Source organism: Varanus komodoensis, unplaced genomic scaffold (genome assembly GCF_004798865.1).
Source record: "Varanus komodoensis strain SLA01 unplaced genomic scaffold, ASM479886v1 scaffold56, whole genome shotgun sequence".
Taxonomy (NCBI): Eukaryota; Metazoa; Chordata; class Lepidosauria; order Squamata; family Varanidae; genus Varanus; species Varanus komodoensis.
In genome coordinates this window covers 4,153,937-4,175,532 of record NW_025336169.1, presented here as the reverse complement: position 1 = coordinate 4,175,532, position 21,596 = coordinate 4,153,937, and the positions used below count along the sequence as shown (strand labels likewise).

The 21,596-nt window shown below is 51.5% G+C and overlaps 1 protein-coding gene across 5 annotated transcripts in view; it reads left to right on the top strand.

Annotated features, from left to right (window-relative positions):
• Positions 1-21,596, top strand: part of NF2 (NF2, moesin-ezrin-radixin like (MERLIN) tumor suppressor) — a 100,648-nt gene that overhangs the window by 49,379 nt on the left and 29,673 nt on the right. For 3 of the 5 annotated variants that reach the window (XM_044449000.1, XM_044449002.1, XM_044449003.1), the window contains 5 exons: positions 1,652-1,774; positions 5,456-5,673; positions 7,548-7,653; positions 14,987-15,117; positions 16,054-16,213. In XM_044449000.1, the coding sequence (XP_044304935.1) occupies positions 1,652-1,774; positions 5,456-5,673; positions 7,548-7,653; positions 14,987-15,117; positions 16,054-16,213 (738 nt within the window). The remainder of the gene's footprint in view (positions 1-1,651; positions 1,775-5,455; positions 5,674-7,547; positions 7,654-14,986; positions 15,118-16,053; positions 16,214-21,596) is intronic. The other 2 variants (XM_044449001.1, XM_044449004.1) reach the window with 1 other exon arrangement.

Sequence of the window (21,596 nt, the reverse complement as noted above, 5' to 3'; positions counted from 1 at the left end):
CGTGTAGCATTAATGTGCGCACGTTCACACATGCCAGCACGTGTCAGTCTTCAAAGGTGCCCCCGAGTGTAATCCCGTCTCTGAGCTGTGCTGTTCATAAGTTTGCTCTGTCATGGGGAGGCTGTTTGCCATTAAGACGGGGCCTGGGTGGGGGAGCAGCGTGCACTCGTGTCCTAATTAGATGGTGATGAAATGCACGGCGACTTCCTGCTGCATGCGGCCTGCATGCTAATTCTGGGCCTGGCCTGCTTTATTCGCTGCGGGTCAGTCCCAGCCAGCAGTCACAGCACATTGTTGGCAGCCGCATGGAGCCAATGAGCGCATATCAGCAAATTGGATTGTATGAATCATTGTTTTCTGCATGTAGACCTTTTCTACTTGCTGAAACCCACACAGCTAATCTGTACGATGCTGCTCAGAATATAGATTGCCACTTCTGGAGTGGAGTGCGCGTCTGTGCCAGGAGATGCTAAGCTTGTGGAGTGCTAGGTTAATGCACTGTTCTTGGATTTGCTCATGTCAGGGGTGCTACAGCTCGGGGCTTAGAGCTTAGTGCTGTGGGCACGAAGGGATGCTCTCTTCGGTTTTACAGAGCGGGGGGACACATGTGCAGTTCAATTTCCATAAAATTTGAGGGGGTCCAGAGGAACAGGGGAATGCAGTTGTGAGCTTTGCAGGGGTGGAGGGCGGGGAGGGTCCCTGCCTTAGGCTGCACTGCCGAGCCAAGAAAAGCGTCATCTTGAGTGGCTGCAAGGACAATTTTCAACCCATTTTCAGTTTGGTTCAGGTGATGATGGTTTAAGGTGGGTTCAGTAAAGAATAAATCCTTGCCCAGTGCTTGGCTGATGCTTTTGAGAAGAGGGAGAGATGTCTGAGTTAATGGCAAGGAGAGCTGGAAGTCCTTTGGAACAAATTAATTGGGCAGCAAGATAATCAATAGAGAGGTGGCGTGCAGCCACTCCTTGTCCCCAGCTTTGTCGGTTGCTGCTGGGTGCGAGTGGTTACTAAGGAACTAAGGGTCCTGTTAGGCTCTCGGCCAATTCTGCTTTGTCTCATCTTGTGATTATAAGGGCCTGGGTTCAAAAAGGAAGAGAGAAATGCTTCCCGCTCTTATGGCAGGAAGTGCGTGCATGTACCTGTGTCTGTGCACACGAGCGAGGGGGTGCGGGAAGGATGGAACCAAGGCAGTGAGCAGGTGCTGGCTGAAACGTCGGGGTGCCTGCACTCATTTGCAGTTTAGGGTCACACTGAATGTTTCTTCGTCGTCTTACAAAAGGCCCATTTCCTTCCAGTTCTGGTAGACAGAGGTTGCAAGCCTGTTGCTTTTCTAGGTGGGCATGTAAGGATAGTGGTGCACAAACCGTTTAAGTCTCGGGTAAAAATTCAGAAGTCTTGGGATGCACCAAGTTGAGTTTCCCCAGCTGTGCCTTGCCTTCCTTTAATCACTTCAGTCCTTACAAAAACTGATGCATTCTCTTATAGTTCTGAATCATGGAAGCAGAACTGATTGTGCCGAGTAAATATATGAATTCTGTCACTTGCATAGTTCTAATAAATTGGATTTCTTTTTAGTGCCGGATGCGTATGATCTGCATACATAGGTTACTCTTAACATTTGTGCCTTCTCTGCTTCCCTCTCTTCCCCCACTAGCTGGAACGCCAGCGTTTAGCCCGAGAAAAGCAGATGAGAGAAGAAGCAGAGCGGACAAGGGATGAATTGGAGAGGAGGCTGTTGCAGTTAAAGGAGGAGGCAACCATGGCAAATGAAGCCCTGGTAGGTCTCCTCAGGCTGATCTCAGACCCGGACAGTGACCCTGTCCCATGAACACCAAGGCAGTGAGGAGGGCCGTGCTGGAGCAGATGGACGGTCCCTCTAGCGCAGCGTTCTGTTCCCGTTCCAGCCCGCTGGTGTGTGCGGAGGCCTTTCCTGAGAAGGGGAGTGCAGCTCCTTCTTCATGCTCACATTTCGTGGCAGCCGCTCTGCAAAGGCATGTGAGGGCCGAGCTGTGGGCAGCGGCAGGGATGGGCAGAAAGCCAGGTCTGGGGGTGGGATCAAGCGGGAGGGTGGGGCCTCACCAAGGGGCCAGAGCCTAGGAGCAGAGCCACACAGAGAGCGCACAGGTCAGAAACAACCCCAAGGTCAGTTTCCTGGGTGAGCACATGGCAGGAGCGGCATGGGCTGGAACAAGGCAGGGTCTACTTGGAGCAAGGCAGATACAAGGCACAGAGAGGTGAGGAGCCAAAGAACACGGAGCTGAGGGGACATCTTGTGAGGCTGTGGCAAGGAGCAGCCATGCGAAGGTGTCTCTCGTGTTCGTCTCCAGGACCTTCGGCTGCAGCATGCGATTGCTTCCCAGCTGTTCCCTGCAAGCAGGAAAAGAGTGTTCCTGAGAAGGTCGCAGTTCTCCTAATGCACTTTTCTGTGCCCTACCCTTTTCCTTCCTGCAGGCTGACACCATTTTGAATGCTGCGGGGAGCAAACAGTGGCTATTCCTTTCTTCACCCCTAGTTCAAAGCTAGCATGACACTCCTTCAGCTTGCACAAATGACAGCAGTTAGTCCGCAGTTCACGAAAGAGCAGTAAACCTGCTGTAGATAAAGCAGCCCCCCTCCCCAAGGGGTTTCAGGAGGCCTCTGCTTCTTTGTGGCTTTTTCCTACCCTGTTTCAGGCCATGGGTTTGATGATACTCTGTGTTGTAGCTTGGCTGGCAGGGTGCTGCTGGGGGTCAGATCTTGTGGAGGAATTAGGTGGGATCAAGTTGCTCAGGAAGCAGGGCAGAAGGCGATCAGCACCATGGAAAGCCCTAAGGGGGGCTGGGAGCCAGATGGAATTGTCCTTGTGCTGCTCCAGTAGAGGTCAGAGCAAGACTGGGGCTTAATGTTACTGGGGTTTGGGTTGAGTAGCTTCACCTCTGTGTTGACTGAGGGATTGATCCCAGGGCTGGTCCAGCTTGAGGAGTGGGAAAGGCTGTTTTTCACACTCTGTCTTCATGGCCCAAGCCTTCAGTCCGAGGGCAGTAGCACAGCCTCCTCTGGGGCAGGGAGCTGGTCTCTGGGGTTCCTCTGCAACGCTTGAGATCTGGGGAGAGGGATGCTTCCTGATGCCTTTCTGAGGCTGAGGCTTCTCCTACCCCCTTGGGATCCGTTGCTGAAAAGGAGGGTCAGACCCCTCCGAGGATGATGGGGTTCAGGGTGCTGATCTCTGATGTCCCCTTGGAGTTTTCACCAGCTGTGTCTTTACCTCCCCCTTGCAGTCCTCACAGAGGCGAAGTTGGCAGCCCAGAACAGGCGGCCCTCCCTTCCTTTGATGCGCTGCAGAGTTGGTGTGTGCCAGCAACCGTATAACCAGTGCTGGATCCCAGCAGTTCATGTAAAAAGAAAATGGAGAGGGGTGGCAAATCCCAGTTGCACACCTCTCCTGAGCAACTCCAAGCCCATGCTCCTCTGTCGGAGAGATGGGCAGTCGTGCCATTGCCAAGGAACTAAGGCATGTGTCAGAGGCAGATGCAGCAGCTTTGGGAGAATGACCAAACGATCATCATCTGCAGAGGTTTCTACCCAGGCTGAGGCCCCACCCTGGTTTTAGGAAGCCCTTTGATCTCTGTTTTTTATAGAGCCAGGGTTCCAAAAGTCTAAGTCTAGTTTGTGTCTGCAAGGTCAGGACCCCGGGGGCGGGGGTTATTTTTAGGGTAGCTAAAAGGGAAAGCAGTTGCACTTTTCTGTTTTACCTTATAGTGGTCTTTTCCTGCTGTAGGCATTAGAGCTTATTCCTGAGAGGTTTTGTTACTTCTGCAGTTACAGGGTTGGCAATGGCAGAGTGAGTGGGCATGGACAGCAGGCTGAGAAGCCCAGCCAGGTATTCACTAGGCACTGCTGCACTGGTAGATTTGCCTCCTGGTCCAGGTGCTGTCGTCTCCGGCAGGTTGTTCCTAGCCGCTAAGAGGATGTACCTCCACCCTCGGGTGAACGACTCTCCAACATCCCAGGACTGTCCTGGCTGGAACGACTGGGGAAAGGGAGATTCCGGTAGTGGGAGCTCCAGAGCAGGCAGTCTCCCCACCTATTCGGAGGGAAGGGAAACTAAAGAGAGAACCCTGTGAAATTCTCATTTGGGAGCTGCTGCGGTGCTTTGGTCCAGGCTTTAGACGTGGAAGTCTGGGAGTTGAGTGGATGCTGCTGCTCTCCTTGGTTTCATCCTTGCTAGAGACCATCTCTTGTCCAAGGACAGGAGAAGTACCTCACGGCACTGGAGGTTGTCCCCCGGCCCCAGGGATGGGCGAGGAATCTACTTCCGGCTCAGCCGACTGGAACTGGCCCACTTGCTTGCCGCCCGCAGTGTGACCTGGTGTCAAGCGCGCTGAGTGTGTGTTTGCACGGGTATCCTCCAGGAACTGAGTCCGTGCAAATGCTGCCCAAGCAGAGTTCCTCTTCTGCAAGTGCGACTTGTGGGTTTTCTGTGTGCTGCACGAGCGCAAGAGGGGATCTGCTAGGTGCGCAAGCATGTGCGGCCTTCCTCTTGGCTTGCTTGGTAAGCCAGGGCCAAGCAGGAGAAAGACACCCCATGAGCAGGAGAGAGACGGACGGAGCGGGATTGCAGCCCCCGTGCCCCACCCTGTAACCCTGATATGAGAAATGCAGTGTGCGTTCAGATGGCTGCTTTGCACCTAATCCTCTTTGACAAGTTAGGCCACATGATCTAGATTTCAGGGTGTTGGGAGCGTAGAACACGACTGCCTGGTCAAAGCTAGCCATGGGGTGGGTGGGTTGGTTGGTGAAACAGACGGATGGAATTATACTGCTTGGAACAGAAGTTCACCTGCCCATGTAAACTGGTTTTTTTCATTTTTGGAATGAAAACTAATACCATTATTTAAGTGATTAAAATTCCATTAAGTGCCAAAAATAGGAGTGCCGAAAATAGGAGCTTCAGATTTCTGCCAGAAGGGTTTACAGTGGTTATAACATGAAAGGAGGACACACAGACAAGCACATCCAGCATTCTGGTCATTTCCACTATAGAGGGGAAAAGCCAGGGAGGGGGAGAGCAGGTGGGCGAAGAAGCCAAGCAGTAGCTGGATTCCAACGTCGTTCAGACTCGTGCTGGGTTGATGGAGACCTGGTTCTTGTGGAGCTGGTGAATCTGCAGCTGGACCGCATTTGCCAGACTGAGCACGCCTCCACTGGAGGAGGAGGAGGCGTTCTTGGAACACGGCAAGTAAGCATGCGCAGGAGAAGGGTTGTGACCAGGCTTCCTCCTGATTTTCTGTGAGCACGGATGTTTTCCTCCTTGGTGGAGCGTTCACTTGTGCGTTCCCCAGAGCTGCAGGGCTACCACTCCCATGAGCAGAAGGCCAGAGTTCTCTTTAGGAAGGGACTCGTGATCCCCCGGTCCATTGGACTGGTGCGAAATGCCCTGTGTCAAATGTGGACGCCATTCTCTGCCCCTCTTGTCCAGATGAGATCCGAAGAAACAGCAGATCTGCTGGCTGAAAAGGCTCAGATCACAGAGGAGGAAGCGAAGCTCCTGGCTCAGAAAGCGGCTGAAGCGGAGCAGGAGATGCAGCGGATCAAGGCCACGGCCATCCGAACAGAGGAGGAGAAGCGGCTCATGGAGCAAAAAGTCCTGGAGGCTGAGATGCTGGCGCTGAAGATGGCAGAGGAATCGGAACGGAGGTGACGTGGGGAACAGTGTGCAGCGCTCGCCTGCTTTGTCCTCTCAGAAGCGTTTGTGCGCCTCTTCGTATGGGAGCAGTTGTGCCACTAGATGGAACGCTGCTTTGAACTGGGATGCCGTGTCGGACCAGCAGTCCATCTGGGCCGGTGCTGTCTGCTCCAGCAGCATCTCCTTTCCGGGGCCCCCAGCAAAGGCCCTCCCCACCCCTGCTGCCTTGACGTTCTCCCCACCTGGACACAGCGGGGGGTTAAAGCAGGGCCTTCTGCATGGCAACCGTGTGCTCCGTCGTGGAGCCGCAGTGCCACTGTGCTGCTGCTTTGGTTCTGCCGACCCCCAGCTGGCTGTTGTTATGGCACCTCTGAAATACTTACTGTGGTTTTGAGGGGGAGAGAGTGAGAGATTTCAGGGCATGGTGGCAAAACCGCAGTGTTTTAAGACTGGAGGCACAAGAGGGCATTAGGCAGACTTAATTAGGTTGGCTCTTGCTAGATACAAACCAGATTCCAACTTGCATCAACGGATGTGTCCCCCCACCCCTTTGAGATTATGCAGGTCCTCTGCCTCTGGCAACAGTTGGGGCACATGGGTCTTGTTTATTTACTTCATAAGGAGAACAGAAGTAAATAAAATCACAGTAATTTCATGTTATCAACGAATCTGTGTAATGCTGAACTTGTTTGATTTTTATGGTTTAGAAAGTTGATCACAAAGTCATGTTATAACCTTATTATTCAAAAGGTTGCAACAGTATAATAGTAAAGTATGCATCAGAACAGCAGCACTGGGATAGCTCATGGGATATTGCAGGCCTGTTGTAGAAGGATTGCTTGTGAAGGGCTTCGAAACCTTGAGAGAGTGCGAGAATGTTTTGTTTATCCAGTTCAGTACAGGCCATGTGGTCCAGCAGAAGGACCATTTGATGGGGTTCTCTAGATGCTTTGGACAGCTTTTTGTCATCTCATCTCTCCCACCTGCCACCCCCACACACTTCTGCTGAGCACTCCAGTGGAGAGAAGTGTCATCGAGTCTAGCCTTTAATTCTGGGCAAAGACTGATTCTTCAGCTTCTCAAGAAACACACACTGTATTCTCCAAAGCATTCTGATGCCATTAATTAAGTTTTTTGCCTCTAGATATTCCACTAGAATTCATTACTCCCCCTTCCTTTGCTTCCAGTATCATGCTACAGATCTTTCCCTGCTCTCCCCGACTAATCATGAGGCTTTTTCCACGTTTTTGCTTCGCTGATCCTCCGGGCATGAGAGGGCTGCTGCCAGGGGCTCTTGGCATAAATTGCATTTATTAGTGAGCAAATTAACAATAGCACAAATTTCATTCTAAATGCCTTCTCCCCCCCCACCCCTCCTTTCTTTGGGCTTCTGTCTTCGCACGCTTGATAACTTTCCCTTTACTTGCTGTTTTTGCACTTCCCTTGCCAAACTCCTGTTGCCAGATACTGATTAGAAAATGGTGTTTTGCTCACTACGTCTTTCCTCTTCCTCCCCGGACCCTCTTCTCTGCCATAGCTTTCTACTCGGAGAGCTGCAGAAGGACCTGCCAAGTCCAAGGGGTAGGCAGTAGCACTTGAGCGTCCTGATGAAGTGCTGCTTTGCTTGCATGGGGGGCTTGTTAGCGTTAGACTAGAATTTAGACGATAGAAGCTTCTACTCCTGGAGACAAAACATTCTTAGCATTTGCCATGGACAGAAAACCAACCAAACGCCCCCTCTGGCTTCTCTCCTGGGCAGCACTCAGCCAGCTGCTGCTGTTGTGGGAAAGTGCAGCTTCAGGGTGGCCTAGTGAGTGGAGCGCGGGACGTGCCTCATCGTGGCCCAGCTCTGGCCTTGACAACTCCCTCTTGTTGTGGCTTGCAGGGCGAAGGAAGCAGATCAGCTCAAGCAGGATTTGCAGGAAGCCCGTGACGCTGAGCGGAGGGCCAAGCAGAAACTTCTGGAGATCACCAGCCAGTCATCTTATGCTGTAAGAACAACTTTGCTCCAGTGCAATGCTCTCCTCCCCACCCCACGTGGACTCCTGGTGATTCCACACTGGTCATCCCTGGCAGTTTCCACCAAAACCTCCAAGATGCATCCCAGCTCCTGAATGCTGCAGCTGGAGTAGGGAGGTTGGAGGAAAAAGCAGCCCATCCAGCGGAGCTCAGATCTCTGGGACTCTGGCCCATGAATTCATTCCATGACTTGCCGGCAGTGTTTTTACTCTCTGGCCTTTTTGCAGATGGAAACACAGGAACAATACGAATGTTTTAAAGGCACATTTCCCCTCATAGGATAAAGCATGAAAGTTAGCATTTGGGGGAAAGATTTGTGTATTTTCGCAAGAACACATTTACACAGATGTGCAGGAGCACAAGTTCAGTAAGTTGAAAAGAATCCAGTTTCATCAGTGTGACTGATGGCAGTGGAATGAGTCAAACACACTTGACAATCCACAAAACACAGGCAGAGTGGATGTAACAATCTGTGCATTTTTAAATTGGAGCTTAAGAAAAATGGCCAGAACTATATTGATTTTCATAGTGAGGGCTTTCTGAGAGTCTTGGGAGAAATATACCTGCAAAGCCAGGGAGATGGGAGACAAAAGGAGTAGCTGATCCGTATTCGCTTAAGAAGTCTGGAGAATGCCAAAACTTTCCAAGGCTTTTAGCAGGAACTGGCAGCACTTCTTGCTCCTACCTTGAGGTCTTAAAACCTCTCTGCTCCCCGCCTGAAAAGGAAAACGTTGATTTTCAAGGCTTCTTCTTCATGCTCTGATTGCCCACATTACACGGTAAAGGCAGTGGCAATTTTCCTTCACTGAAGGCACCAGGGGTACCAGAGCGTCTTCCTAATCTTGGGGTTCTCACTGGACTACCCCGCTGTGTGCTTTGTGAGAGCAATCAGTCTGTTTTGAGTTAGTGAGATTTAGGCATCTGTTCCTGTAATTTTTAGCAGGTAGTTGACTCCTGAAATCCTTTTATCATCCTCTTAGTAGTAGAAAAATTAGAAGATCTCTACTTAAACTGGAAGGCGATGGATTTTTAAGTGGAGCAAAACGTGGTGCCTCGTTAAATGGCTGCATGTGTTAATCAGAAGGACTTGTTGCCGTGGAGCAGGGATGAGGCACTGTGGGGCTCTCTGCAGCCCCATGGTCCACTTACTCGGTTTAGCTTCTCATGCGCTCCCTTTGTAGAGAGCCACTGTGCAGCTGTGCAGACCGGCATCCCTGTCTGAACTGGCTCAACACTAAAGCTGGGAAAGGGGGCGGGGAGTGGAGCAACCCGGTCGAGGACCAAGGAAGCCCAGCCTTCCACGGAGTCCATCCTCTGGCCCTCCAAAGCCCAGCATGTTGGAGACTGGCGGTGGTGCGCCAGGTTTCGGTGGGTTCCCTCTCAACCTAGCTGGCGGCTGAAAGCTGGGGCCGTCTGCATGCAAGGTGTGCTCGCCACCACTGAGCCGTGCCTCCTCCCGAGGAGGTTTCACTTGCGTACTCCTAGGGGAAAGTCATGAGCCTGTCAGGATGGCCGCACAGGAACTGGGCGGACGTGGGCGGAGAAGCAGGCTGAACGGTGGTGATGGGCCAGGCGCTGTGAACGGCTGAGGGAGGAGGCGGGGCGGTGGGGCAGTCACAGCTCAGGGGAAGAGCATCTGCTTCAGGCTGGAAAGATCCTTGCCTGGAACCCAGGGTGGGGGCATGCTGCTGCCAGCCCGAGCGGGGCTGCATGGACCAGGGCTCTGGCTCAGCGTGAAGCAGCTTCCTGTGGTGCAGAATGACGCATGTGAAGTCGCGAGGCGGCTTGCTTTGGCCCGCTGCCTGGCGACCGCCCCGTGCTCGGGTGGCTCAGCGCTGCGGCATTCAGAAAGCTGTGGTGCTGTCAGTGCCCCCCTTCCTGTGTTGGACATGGGAATGTGGCTGCTGCCAGAGACAGCAAAGGGCAGTCTCGCCATTGCCAAGCTGGCACCCTCTCTGTGTGGTGCTCTGGGGATGATGGGCAGTATAGTCCAATGCATCAGCAGGGTGCCGGTTGGGGAAGGCCACTGTAGCCTTGCCTTGGAAGCTGGTTGAACTGCTGTTGTGGATACGGGGTGGCTCATTCACCTCCCAGGGAGCACCTGTGCCAGTTTTCTCACCTCCTCTTGCTATTGGCAGGCTGTAAGCAGCACGTCACAGTGCTCCTTCCTCTGGCAACTACTTATCCCATAACTCTTCCCAAGGTGGGCAAGTTTGTAGTGGAGGCTGATGGATTGGTCAGGATACCTTGTATTTGAGGGGACTGCTGATACTGGCAGGGAGGTTTTGCAAATCTTTATAATACCAAGAACACTGTACAGTATGGGAAAGCTGATTTGATCATAATTAAGGGCAATCATGTTCTGTATCCACCCCCACTCCAATATTGCATAAAACCAAGACTTCCGGAAGTGTGGGATGTGTTTGTTTGTATGTTTTCCTTAGAAATAAATAGTTGGCTCCTTTTGCAGGAAGAGGAGGATGCGAGCCAAGTTTTGCAGTCACAAATAAGCCCTATAAACAGGCTGATTTTTACAGCCATTCCGGAGCCTCTTGCCTTCCCAATTTATCTTCGATATTGCATCACCCTGAGTGAGTGTTTAAACAAGCAGAACAAAGGTGGCCTGAATTTAATGGCCTTCCCCCCTGGATTCTCCGAGGCTCTCTGCAACCATCCAGAAGCTTTTAAGAGTATTGACTTGTGGTACTGAAACGAGTCTGCCACTTCTAGCCGGAGGCCCCCGGAGTTGAACACTTGTTGCTGGTGTGCTTCATCAGAGAAAGCTTTACAACCAATACTCTCTGCTTGTCTTTTTCATTTGGTGGCTGCCAGAGCCGACAACAGGTCTGGTGCCAGCCACCAGATTGCCTAATTAGCTTTTTTGGGTCTCCAAGGGGTTCTTCTGCCACTTCATAGACATGGTTGCTTAGGGACCGGAACGCCAATCTGACATGAAGAGAAGGTGCTAGAGTGGAGAACTGGAGGAAAAAACCAAAGAGCGGGTTTCGCGAAGCCGTGAAACATGGCGCAGGGCTGGCCTCGGAGCTGAATAGAGGCTAAAGATGGTTTAGGATCATAGAAACAAGAGTCTCTGGATCAGTTTGGTTTTTCCCCCCATGGTTTTTATGATGATACATCAGGTTGTGCTATCACTTAATGAGTACAAGTTCAGCATTATAGTTAACAGTATTATAGCCCCTGGATTAAATCTCACTTCAGTTATTATTATGATTATGGGATTATGATTATGGGATTTTTAACCTGCCATTCTCACAGAGCATTTAGAAATGCATTTAGAAAACTCTCAGAACATGAAGATTCATTGTGTGTGTGTGTGTGTGTGTGTGTGTGTGTGTGTGAGAGAGAGAGAGAGAGAGAGAGAGAGAGAGAGATGCCCCCTTCCCACCGTAAAGATGCACATTGACATCCCAGAATCAGATGAAGAAAGACACTTGCCCACAGTGAGGCACACACAGCATGCAAAGCAGCGAAGGATTTTAGCACCAAATGGCTGCAGGGTTTCTTCTAACTTTAAGAGCGAGCTGCGGTGGAGACCCGTGCAGGGATGGGCAGGTGAGCTGTGCTCTGCTCGTAGATTACTAGGATCGCTTGGACATTTCCTCTCCACTTGTCTTGTGCCTGATTCCTGCTCATGTGTGCAAGTGCATGAGCAGGAACACAGTGTAAATCCTGCAATGTCCAAATGCAAAATTTGCCCAGCTTCCCCACTTCACACAACTTTCCTCCATAGACGGAAGTGGGGCTCATTCATTCTGTGAGGGAATTTTGTGCAAAGCTGAATGGGTCAAGTTGCACGACTCAAACTGGAGGGCCCGCCCAGCCCTTAGTGAATGTTTTTGTCAGAGCCATACTGGCAGTTGCTTTGAGCAAATGCTCGTATGTTTTACGAGCAAAGGCGAAGTTCTCCTACATCTTTAGCCATCCATCTCTCTCTGGAGAGGGTTCCAGTGATGCAGGGCCACCCCTGAGAAACGTGTGCCCCAGGACCACCCCTAAACTGGCCCCGGGTACATGACCTTCCTCAGGCCTTGTGCCTCTCAGCCCCTCTTCCCTCTCAGTATGTAATGATGAAAAGGCATGTGAAAAGCTTTGCATATTGGAAGTGCAGCATGAGCAATTCTGTGGGATTAAAACGGGAGGGGATGAGTGGGAACTGTTTGGCCCTCCGAGAGTTTCGTTCCCTGCCTAGGTGAGCCAAGCTGGCAGCTCCAGCTTGCCCTGCTGTGCTAGATGTCCTGGTGTCGGAGGAATCCTGGCTTGGAAGACGTCTAGCTGCATGTCCTTGGCTAGACATTTTTCTGATCGTTACTGAACAGAGCAGAGATTTCTGGTCCTGCTTGCACGCTGTGTTCTCACTGGACGTTAATCAGCAGACGCTGCAAGTAGAGTTTTGCCCAAGAGCTGAAATAGAACTAAGGATAACGGCAGGATGGTGGCTTGGCTGCACACCCCAGTTGCAACAGAGCCAAAAATGTTCCAGAAGAAAATGGCTTCCCCTTGTTATGCAGCCCTCTGCTACCTTCTCCGCAGGATCTTTGTTTATGTCTTGCTTAAATTTTCAGAAATGTATCTTTGTGCTAGGTACACTTGTTCTGAAAAGCCGTGGCTTCCAGCAGTAGTTGTCAACATAGCCATCCTGGAGTAAACTTGACTTAGCAATAGGTAAGCCAGCCTGCTGCTTGAAGCAGAAAGTCAAGAAGCATATTGGCAAACCTTCTCTTTATACTTGCATCAAAGAGACAGAATGGAATTTAATTGGGACAACTGCCAAGTTCTGCACCTAGGAAAAAGAATCCAAATGCATAGTTAGAAGATGGGGGATACTTGGCTACACAGTACTGCAAGTGAGAAGGATCTTGGAATGGTTGTAGATCACAAGCTGAATAGGAGCTGATTGCAGGGAAAGCTGTATGAGGCGAGACTGAGGGAACTGGGCCTTTTTAACCTGGAGAAGAGGACACTCAGAGGGGATCTGTTGGTGACATACAGGTATGTGAGGGGGTGTCACACGGAGGTGGGTAGAGACCTGTTCTCCCCGGCAGAGGAGGGCAGGACTCGCCCCAACAGAGCAAAGCTCAGGGAGCCAAGGTTTCATTTGGATGCCAGGAAGCATTTCCTGACAGTTAGGACCCCGAGGGTGTGGAATGGGCTTCCACGAGAGGTCGTGGAGGCCCCATTGGTGAGGGTGTTCAAGTGCGTACACATGGTAGGCATGTCATGAGCGGAGCTGGCTAGAGCCGGGGGTCAGACTAGATGGCCCAGGAGACCCCTTCTGACTTGCTCTATGTTTCTATGTTTTTTAATGTGATGTGGCTGCAAAAAAGGCAAATGCTGTTTTGGGCAGCTCTACCATAATTATCACTTCCAAATCAGATCAATATTAGTTCCCTTCTATTTATTTATTGCATGAATAGATTGACGCATAGTCACAGCATGGCCACAGGGAGGAAGCCCAGTCCGAGCTCCACCAGGCAGCAGCAGGTGGAGAAGGTGCATTTCCGTCAGTGGAAGGTGTGAGGCAGTGCTCTTGGGTGATGCTGTGCGTCCACAGGGGCCTCAGAGTGGATTGTGGGAAATCTGCATACACACACTTAAGATGCCATTTCCTAGAAGTGCCGTGCACAGATCAAGCAAGAAAAGCATTTTATATTGGTCTGTTTGTAGCTTTGGTACCCACAGCTCCTCTTCTGTCTTCTGAAAGAAAGTGCTTGATGGTGACTTTTGAGCTGTCGGCTTTTCAAGTGAGTTGTGAAATTCATTCATTGTGAAGCACTTTCGCCTTGACAACAGCTGTCCAGGAGAGTTATGGTTATCAGCTTGGCTGTTCGGACCAATTTGAGGGTAGGATTCCGTTGCACTGTCCTACTTCTGAATAAATGCCAGCTTTATGGACTTTCAGAATTGGAAAGCACAAAAGGCTGCCTCGCTTGCGTCCGGCTGCAAGGCAGAACCATCCATCCTCCCATCTTCTCCCACGCCATTTGCCTGTGCAGCTCGCAGCACTTAGGCCTTGCTGGAGGCATCGCGGGGGCAAAATCGCTCCAGGCAATTGAAGCAAGTGAGTTAAGCCACAAGCGACACATTAAGGCAATTCCCCTGCTTTAAAAGCCTCAGTAGCCCACCTTGGGATTCTTTCCTAGCCTTAAACGTGTCCATTTGAATTGCAGTGTAAGCCAAATCAGTCCAGGCTACGTGGGTGAAACGCTTGTTCACTCAGCACTCTTCTACCTTGTGCTAGTCCTCAGTGTTCCAGGGGCGGCCGTGGCTATTCATTATGCTTCCTGCATTAGGAAAGTATGGGGGGCATTTAACTGTTTTCGGATGTTGCTCTACTGTTGTTGTTGTTGTTGTTGTTGTTATATGCACCTCACCTTTTTTTTCTCCTCTTGTGAGGAACACAAAGTGTCTTGCATAATTCCGTAGTTTTATCTTCACAACAGCAACCCTGTGAGGCAGGTTAGGTGTGAGGTGAGTGACTGGCTCGAAGGCACCCGGGGAGAACCTCATGGCTGAGGATGGGGGTCCCGTCCCCCCGGTCCCCAGTCCAGTGCTCTAAAAACAGATGGACAAAAGCAGGGTCACATCCAGGTGTTGCCAACAGTGTGCCAGGTGTGAAACAGCTGCAGGATGAGTGATCGTTTCCAGCTGAAGCGATTCCGGTGGGTTGTCTTTGTTCTGCAGCCCAGGCTCAGCTCCCTCACAGGCTTCGTGGGACTTTCACAGCCTGCGGCCTGAGAGGGCGGCTCCGCAACAGCAGCTGGCCGTCTGACGCAGGAGCAGGGCACCCCACACCCAGGGGCCAGATCCAGCCCTCCAGGCTTTCCAGTGCCCTCCGGAGCGCTGCAGATGGCCACGCCCCTTGCTCCTGGCCTCTTTCTCCCTTCTTCAGCCGCCAGTTCTTTGGGGGGTTGGCCCACCAGTTCTGGAATGGGAGCCCCCCGGCCTCAAGGTACATCTCCCAAGGCGAAGCTGTGAAACTGGCTTGTTTCGACATGTGGGTGCACATGCAGAGAAAATGCGGACACTTGTTTTGGTGTTTTGCTGCAGTGCGTTTCCCATGGTGGTTCCGGTCACATTTTCTTCCCAATATGGGGGAGCTGCAAGAGCTTGGGCCTTTCTGGTGTGCCAGGCTGAACACAAAGCTGCAAGCGCCTGCCAGGGCTCTGTCTTGTTAAACCTGCGCCAAGCCCTGCCTCTTTGCTCTTGCCTCATCAGCCGGGAACTGTTTTGAGCAGGCAGCTGCTGTTAACCTGCACCGGTGATTAATCTCTGTTTCGTCTTCAGCAGCCCATGAATTCAAGCACACCCACAATGCCCGCCGATTTGCCGACCTTCAGCCTCATCAGCGAAAGCCTGTCCTTTGACTTCAAGGATACCGACATGAAGAGATTATCCATGGAGATAGAGAAAGAAAAGTGCGTTGTCCTGAACCTATATAGCAGTAACATTTCGGCGGATAGCGCTGCTTGGAAGCAGCGCAGAAGGCCTTTGTGAGAGTTAACCTGACGCACAGAGGTCCTGCCAGAAATGGCTTTTAGTAGCCAAGGACCTGGCATTCTGAGCCTAAACCCCCTGGCAGAAGTGGCCAGCCTCAAGTCTGGGCACAAATCTGGCTCTTCTGGGTTTTCCAAAGAGCCACACGTGCTTCTCCAGACCCCAAAGCCCTTTCCCCGACCCTTGATGGGGTGGTGTTCCCAGCTTTTGTGCAGTTTCTCCCTGCTCCACCCCAAATTCTAAAAAATTAAAACACCCCTCCTGAGCTTGGTCACTGGTAGTAAGAGCTTTAAGCCACAGAATGTGGGTGTTGCTGTGCCCCCTTTGCTTTTGACTGTGTACACACAGGAATGGAATCTGGCCCCCAAGCTGAAGGCGGTTGCCCACCCTGGTTGCAAGGAGCACTGGTTTCCATAGAAACCCCAAATGTCGCCTGGGCAGTGGTTTGTCCTTCCTCGTTGTGTCATCTGAATGAATAAAGAAGCAGCTCAGAAAGCCGAGCGGCCGACTGAAGCCTCCTTGGCGGCCCCGGCAGGTGGACACGTTTGCGCAGCTCCCTTGCACATCCTTGGCTTCCCATGGGTAGATCTGATCGCCTGCCTGTGGTGAGAAGGTTGGCCAGGTGCTCCAGCGCTTCGAGCTGCTTCAGTCCAGATACTGCGAACTGTGGACGGGGAGAAGCAGGGGAAGATGGCCCAGTAACTATTTCTGGTGCCGCTCAGAGCACTGCCATCAGTTCCGCCCCCCAGGCAGTGCTTCAGGGATAATTAAATAGGGAGCCCGGCATGCAGCTTAGCCATGTCTGCGTAATCATGGAGTTTTACGAGTGGGGCAGACTTGTCCTGGTTTGCTTGCAGGGTGGAGTACATGGAGAAGAGCAAGCACCTGCAGGAGCAGCTGAATGAGCTGAAGACGGAAATTGAGGCTCTGAAGTTGAAGGAGAGGGAGACGGCGATGGATATACTTCACAGCGAGAACAGCGATCGGGGCAGTAGCAAGCACAACGCCATTAAGAAGGTACTGGGGCATTTGCTGTGTTAGGGGGCTTTACCAAACGGAGCTGGCTGAGCTTGTGAAATTGCGGCTGTCTAGCCCAGCCTTCCCAACCTGGTGGCCTTCAGGGACATTTCGGACTGCAGCTCCCGCAGTTCCCACCCAACAGGTCCATTGACTGGGGATTCTGGGTGTTGCAGTTCATACGTGTCTGGAAGGCACAAGGTTGGGCAAGGCTGCTCTAGGCTTTCTGGTGCAGGGAGATGTTTTGAAGGAGCAGTTTGTGTTAGAAGTTCCAAGCAAGAAACACCTGCTAACATTTCTTATTTTCGAATGGTTCATGGCCTTAAGCATCATAGGGATATTCCACAGCCTCCTGAATCCTTCCGCAGAAGTTGCCGTGCTCTCAGGCTGTCCTAACCCGCGTTTCCCTGTTCCTTTGCTTCTTTGGGCCAATCCCCAGGTTCTTGCTCCGCATGAAGCTTGGCAGTCCTTGGGGTAGCTACATCTTTTCGGAGTTGCACACTTGTGTGCAGTGAATGTCCAACAGCCGCAGTCAGAGTCCTTGCCCCAGCTGCATGGCCTGCTGTCCCCCAAAAAGAACCTTGCTCCCCAAATATCTTGGGCTTCCTTTCTGAGGTTCCCTGAAGGCCCACTTTACCCCCTCCGCAAATTAAAGCTGTTCTGGACTGTACCACCTCAGAGGGCGGCTGAGGGACTGCAGGAGCGAATGCTCTGCCATGGAGAGAGGAATCCCTACGGGTAGAAAGCCTGGCCTGAACCTTTCTTCTTGATGTGTAGTTTTGACATGCAGGAGCATTTAATCAGGCGCGTTCTTATCTGCACATGGACTGATGTGATTTAATCCAGGAACAGTTTTGCTGCACAACAAGCAGTTTGATCAAAAACAGGGCCTTGTGTCTGGCAGGTTCTGGGGGCTGTAAATGAACGTGCTGGTAAGTGGGCCAGCTGTCCTAAATTGATTCATGGGCGGAAGAAGGCAAGCCGGGAAGCCAGAGGGAAGCTCTCTGCACCCAAGCGCTAGGAACTGCGAAGAACTTAGTTGTCGCGACAGGCCATGCTTGGAAGGGAACTGGCCCCCAAGCAGAGGATGGCGGCTGCCAGCCTGAGCTGAATCCTTCGCTGATTGCACTGGGGCGGGCAGGGACGGAAGAAGCCTTTTGGGTTGCCTCGTTATGCCGGGAGGGGGCACGTGTGGGGAGGGGGCTTTTGCCATGCCAGGTTCCCTGGCCCGGCCCCATTGGAGTGGGCACGGTCCATCTACCATTTGGGATGTTGTGAGGGGCAGTCTTGCTCTTGCTGCAGCAGTGATGACCAAGGGTAGCATCCCTCCCAGGATGGGGGCAGGGGGCGGGGGTCAGGGCATCTGCACAAATGGGACCGCTTGGGACAACGCTGAGAGAACCTGCTCCCTGCTCAGGGTGCCCGCCTCTGCCCAGCCATCCTTTTCCTTGGCCACTTGAGGGTGGCGCTTGTGTTAGGGGAGTGGGACGGATGCAGTATTGGCCAGGGTGTCCTCTGTGGCCCCAGGCTGATGGGAGTGGAGCCGCAATAGGACCACTGAGGAGAGGGGCATTCTTTCTGTGCATGCTCAGGGGATTGCAGAAGCACCCCCTTTTTAACAAGCCACCACAAGGGATAGTTTCCCCTGCCCCTCCACAAAGGACTGAAGAGGCTCAGTGGACCCCAGGAGCCAGGAAATCTTGTCAGTGGTACAGTAAACTGAAGTAATAAAATGGCTTGCTAGAGCTGTAAGCTGGCTGTATGTGTGCATGCACCACCCAATAGCTGAGGCTCTCTGGGCAGTTAGCAAAAGTTAAACAAAGGTTTAAAAGACACATGCACAGGCAAACGTTAATTTAAAACAACAAAGTCATGATAGCAAGTGAATCAGGGTAGAAGCGTAGCAGCGGATGCAATAAAGTTAAAAAGTGAAACTGTTAAAATGCTGGGAAAATTGAAAGGTCTTCGCCTGCCCGGCACCGCTCTTTGGAGAGCTCCCTCTGCGTGCCACAACCTGGTGATGACCTTGGAAGGGGCTCCCATAGACAGACCCCTGAAGACGGCCTCAGGGTCCAGGTAGCTCCCTATGGGAGGAGGCAGTCCTGTGGACACTCTGGCCACGCGCCGTTTAGAGTCTTGAACAATAGTACTAGCACTTGGAGTGGGTGCCAGCTGGAAAATCCTTTCTCATGAGCCAGTCCCCATTAACAGTCTTGCTGCCCCATGTGGCTCAGTTGACGTTTCTGGGCCTTTTTCAGAGACAGCCGCAGGTGTGGCACATTTCAGCAATCCACCCCAGCAGCCTTCTGCAACCTGACGTCCTTTCTTGGTCAGGAGCCCAACCCTTCCATCTTCCCTCCTGGCTATCAAACGTAAGACAATCCTTTGAAGTGCAGTTCTTTTATTGAAATTTAACAGATTGCTCCTAAAGTCGAGGGAGAAGCATCTGCCCATGTAAAGAGTTGAATCCAAACTGAGGACTTTCCTGCACTCCCTGCCTCTCAGTAGGGCTTCAGACTCCACTCTCGGGGTGGCTCTTGCTGCTTGAGGGAGACCCCCTAATGGGGCAGCATGTTTCTTGGATCTCCGCCTTACGGAGCCAAGGCCTGGGTCTTGCCTCTGCTCCCCCTCCCCTCCCAAAAAGCCTTCCACCCCCCTCAAAACAAGCCAATTCTTAGCTCTGCCCGAGAACCTTCACTAGGTAGCCTCGGAACTTCAAAGTTCTCGCCTCCCCATCCCCTGCCACCTCCTCAGAATCAGAAGAATTTATCTGGAAAGCTTAATGAGCAAGAGACAGCCCCCCTCTCTCCGCCCTCCAGGTGTTTTGGACTGTGACTCCCATAAGCCCCAGCCAACTTAGCCAGTCATCATGAGTGCTGGGGAGGTGCATTCTGCAACATCTGGAGGGCATCTAGCTGTGGGGAGGCTGGGTTACCCTGTGCCAGTGGAAAGTGCTGCTGTCTGGAAGCTTGTTGCGGTGTGGGCTGTGCTGAGGTTTGCTTGTCTCTCAGCCCCCTCTCCTTTTTACAGCTTTGCTGCTGTGTGGCCCTAATTGATGTATTTCTTTTTAAATGAAAGGCAGCATGTATGTTCTGGAGTGGAGATCTCCTTTTATAAATGAAAAGAGCTGTGGCAGAAAACCATTTAGAACTGCAGGGGGGAAATGCAATCGTTTCATAGTGGCATTCGGAAAGCCTTGTAGAAGAACGGTGGAGCTAGTCCAGATTTCTGGCTTCCTGCCTCTGGATGGCCTGCAGGCAGGATATGAAAGCAGAATCCTTCCCCTCTCGTTGCCCCACAGTAGTGTCCTGAACAGAGATTCCCTTCAAACATCATTTTGATGCCTCCCTCCCCATATTATGAATCCTATTCAAGGCAGATGAAACTGGAGACAAGGCAAAACCAATGCTTATTTTAAACTTCTTGTGCTAAAATGGCCTTCTTTTGTGACAATCTCTGCGCACTTGACCTGCTGTAGGGCTCCCATTTCAGCTAAATGATAACTGCATATATAAGACTATTTGGTGAGTATAGAGAAGTCTTTGGAATATCTTTAAATCACCAGGGCTTTTGTCTCCTCTTTAAGCAACAGGCTCCTCTTTTAGCCTTCAGGTAGAGCAAATGTTGTAAGAAGCTGGTGGGGCAGCCTTTCCCAACCTACACCCTCCAGAAGTGTTGGACTGCAGCTCCCATCATCCTCAGCCAGCACAGCTACTGGAGGCTAACAGGCTGGAGAAGGCTGCTATGGATTGTTCTGCACAAGAAACGGGAGCTGTTGGCCTTGCCTCATTTCATCAGTTCAATCTGATTTCTTTCCTATCCCTTCTCTCATGTTTTTTCCACAAGAGCCTTGTGAGGTAGACCAACAGTGGCAACCTTTTCAGACCCAAGGGCCAGCTTAACTCCCAATCTAAGATGCGAAAAACACGCCTGGTTTTTAAAAGAAATCATTAGCAGAAGTTCAGAAAAGGGAAATCTTAGCAGCTGCAGGTTGACATAAACAGGTTGAAAAAGCTATATCTGCCGGAAGTGCTCTTGTGTAAGCTTGCTGTGTCAGGCTGTGGGGGGTGGTGGCTGAGGGAATGCCTGTCCCTTCAGTCTGGCCCCTGACCCAAGTTCCGCAAGCCAAGAAAGACCAACGTTTTAAATAGAAAGAGGCAGCTAACTGACCGTTCCCAAATTCGGCACACACAAATGTAGGAGCAGGCCAGCAGCCGATCTTATCTAGCTGCCTCTTCCCTCCAGTGGCCAGCGAGCGCTGCCAGGAAGCGCACGAGCAGGGCCTGCGTGCAGTTGGCCCCAGTGTCCAGCTTCAGAGCGTGGTTGTTTCATTGAGCTACTGTGGCTCTCGGGTCCAGCCGCTGCTGTCCTCTGCGCATCTCCCTGAGCCTGTCTTTAAAGCAATCTAAGCCTTGTCGATGCACACATGCAGCACCTAGGGATGGAGAATTCCTGTCAGCTTTGCTCCTCTCCAGTTTCTTATTTTTCCATTCTTAACGTGGGTTTGACTCAGATCCTGGCATTTCATCCAGTCTTAAGCTCAGTTCATTCCCAACTCTGAGAGGTTTAAAAGAGTTTTGCTGAAAACTGATAAGCATTTTTGTGTGCGTTTCCCCTAATACATACATTTTGCCAATAAGTTTCTCAGTACAATGCATATTTGAACATTTTCTTTTATGTTTCTTTTTTTATTTGGAGGGCTGTGTTTCAAAATTCGGAAAACTGAGTTTTAGTTTGCATTGTGGCCTAAAAGAATGAAATTATCCAAGTTTGCACGAAAACAGGAACTCCCCAAATTTCTTCCCCATCTTTAAGGGCAGCCCATGTTAGTTACGTGCTGTGTGGACCTCTCTGGGTTTCTCCTGTGTCTACCAGTACTAGGGCTTGCCTTGATCAGGCTTGCCTGGTGAAAGCTGAGCTTGCATCAGTGTCGCCGGAGTCCCATGGACAACTTGGCAGCTTGGTGCAGCTTTTAACAACTGCAGCTGGTTTGCCAGCTCTTGCCTCTCCTGGACAGCAATAACTCGGCCCCCGTGGTACCAGTGACCTCAAGACTGGAGTGCTGCAAAGCATTCCATGTGGGGCTGCCCTTCAGGCTGGTCTGGAAGCTGGAGCTAGGCCAGAAAACAGCAGCGTGTTTGTGCCAGGAGCTGCACTTTCCAGCATGCAGGCCATTGGCTGACGGAACCGTCCTGGTTGCTTATTTGCTATCAGTAACAAAACCAGGTTTGAGGTTTTGTTACTAATGGATAAAGCCCTAAACTACTTGGGACTAGGATATCCAAGAGAGTGCCTTCTCCCTTGTCTGCCTGTCCTATCACTGAGGTCATCTGATGGTACAGACAGATGGCACATGGACCTGAGAAGAGAGAAGAACCTTCTG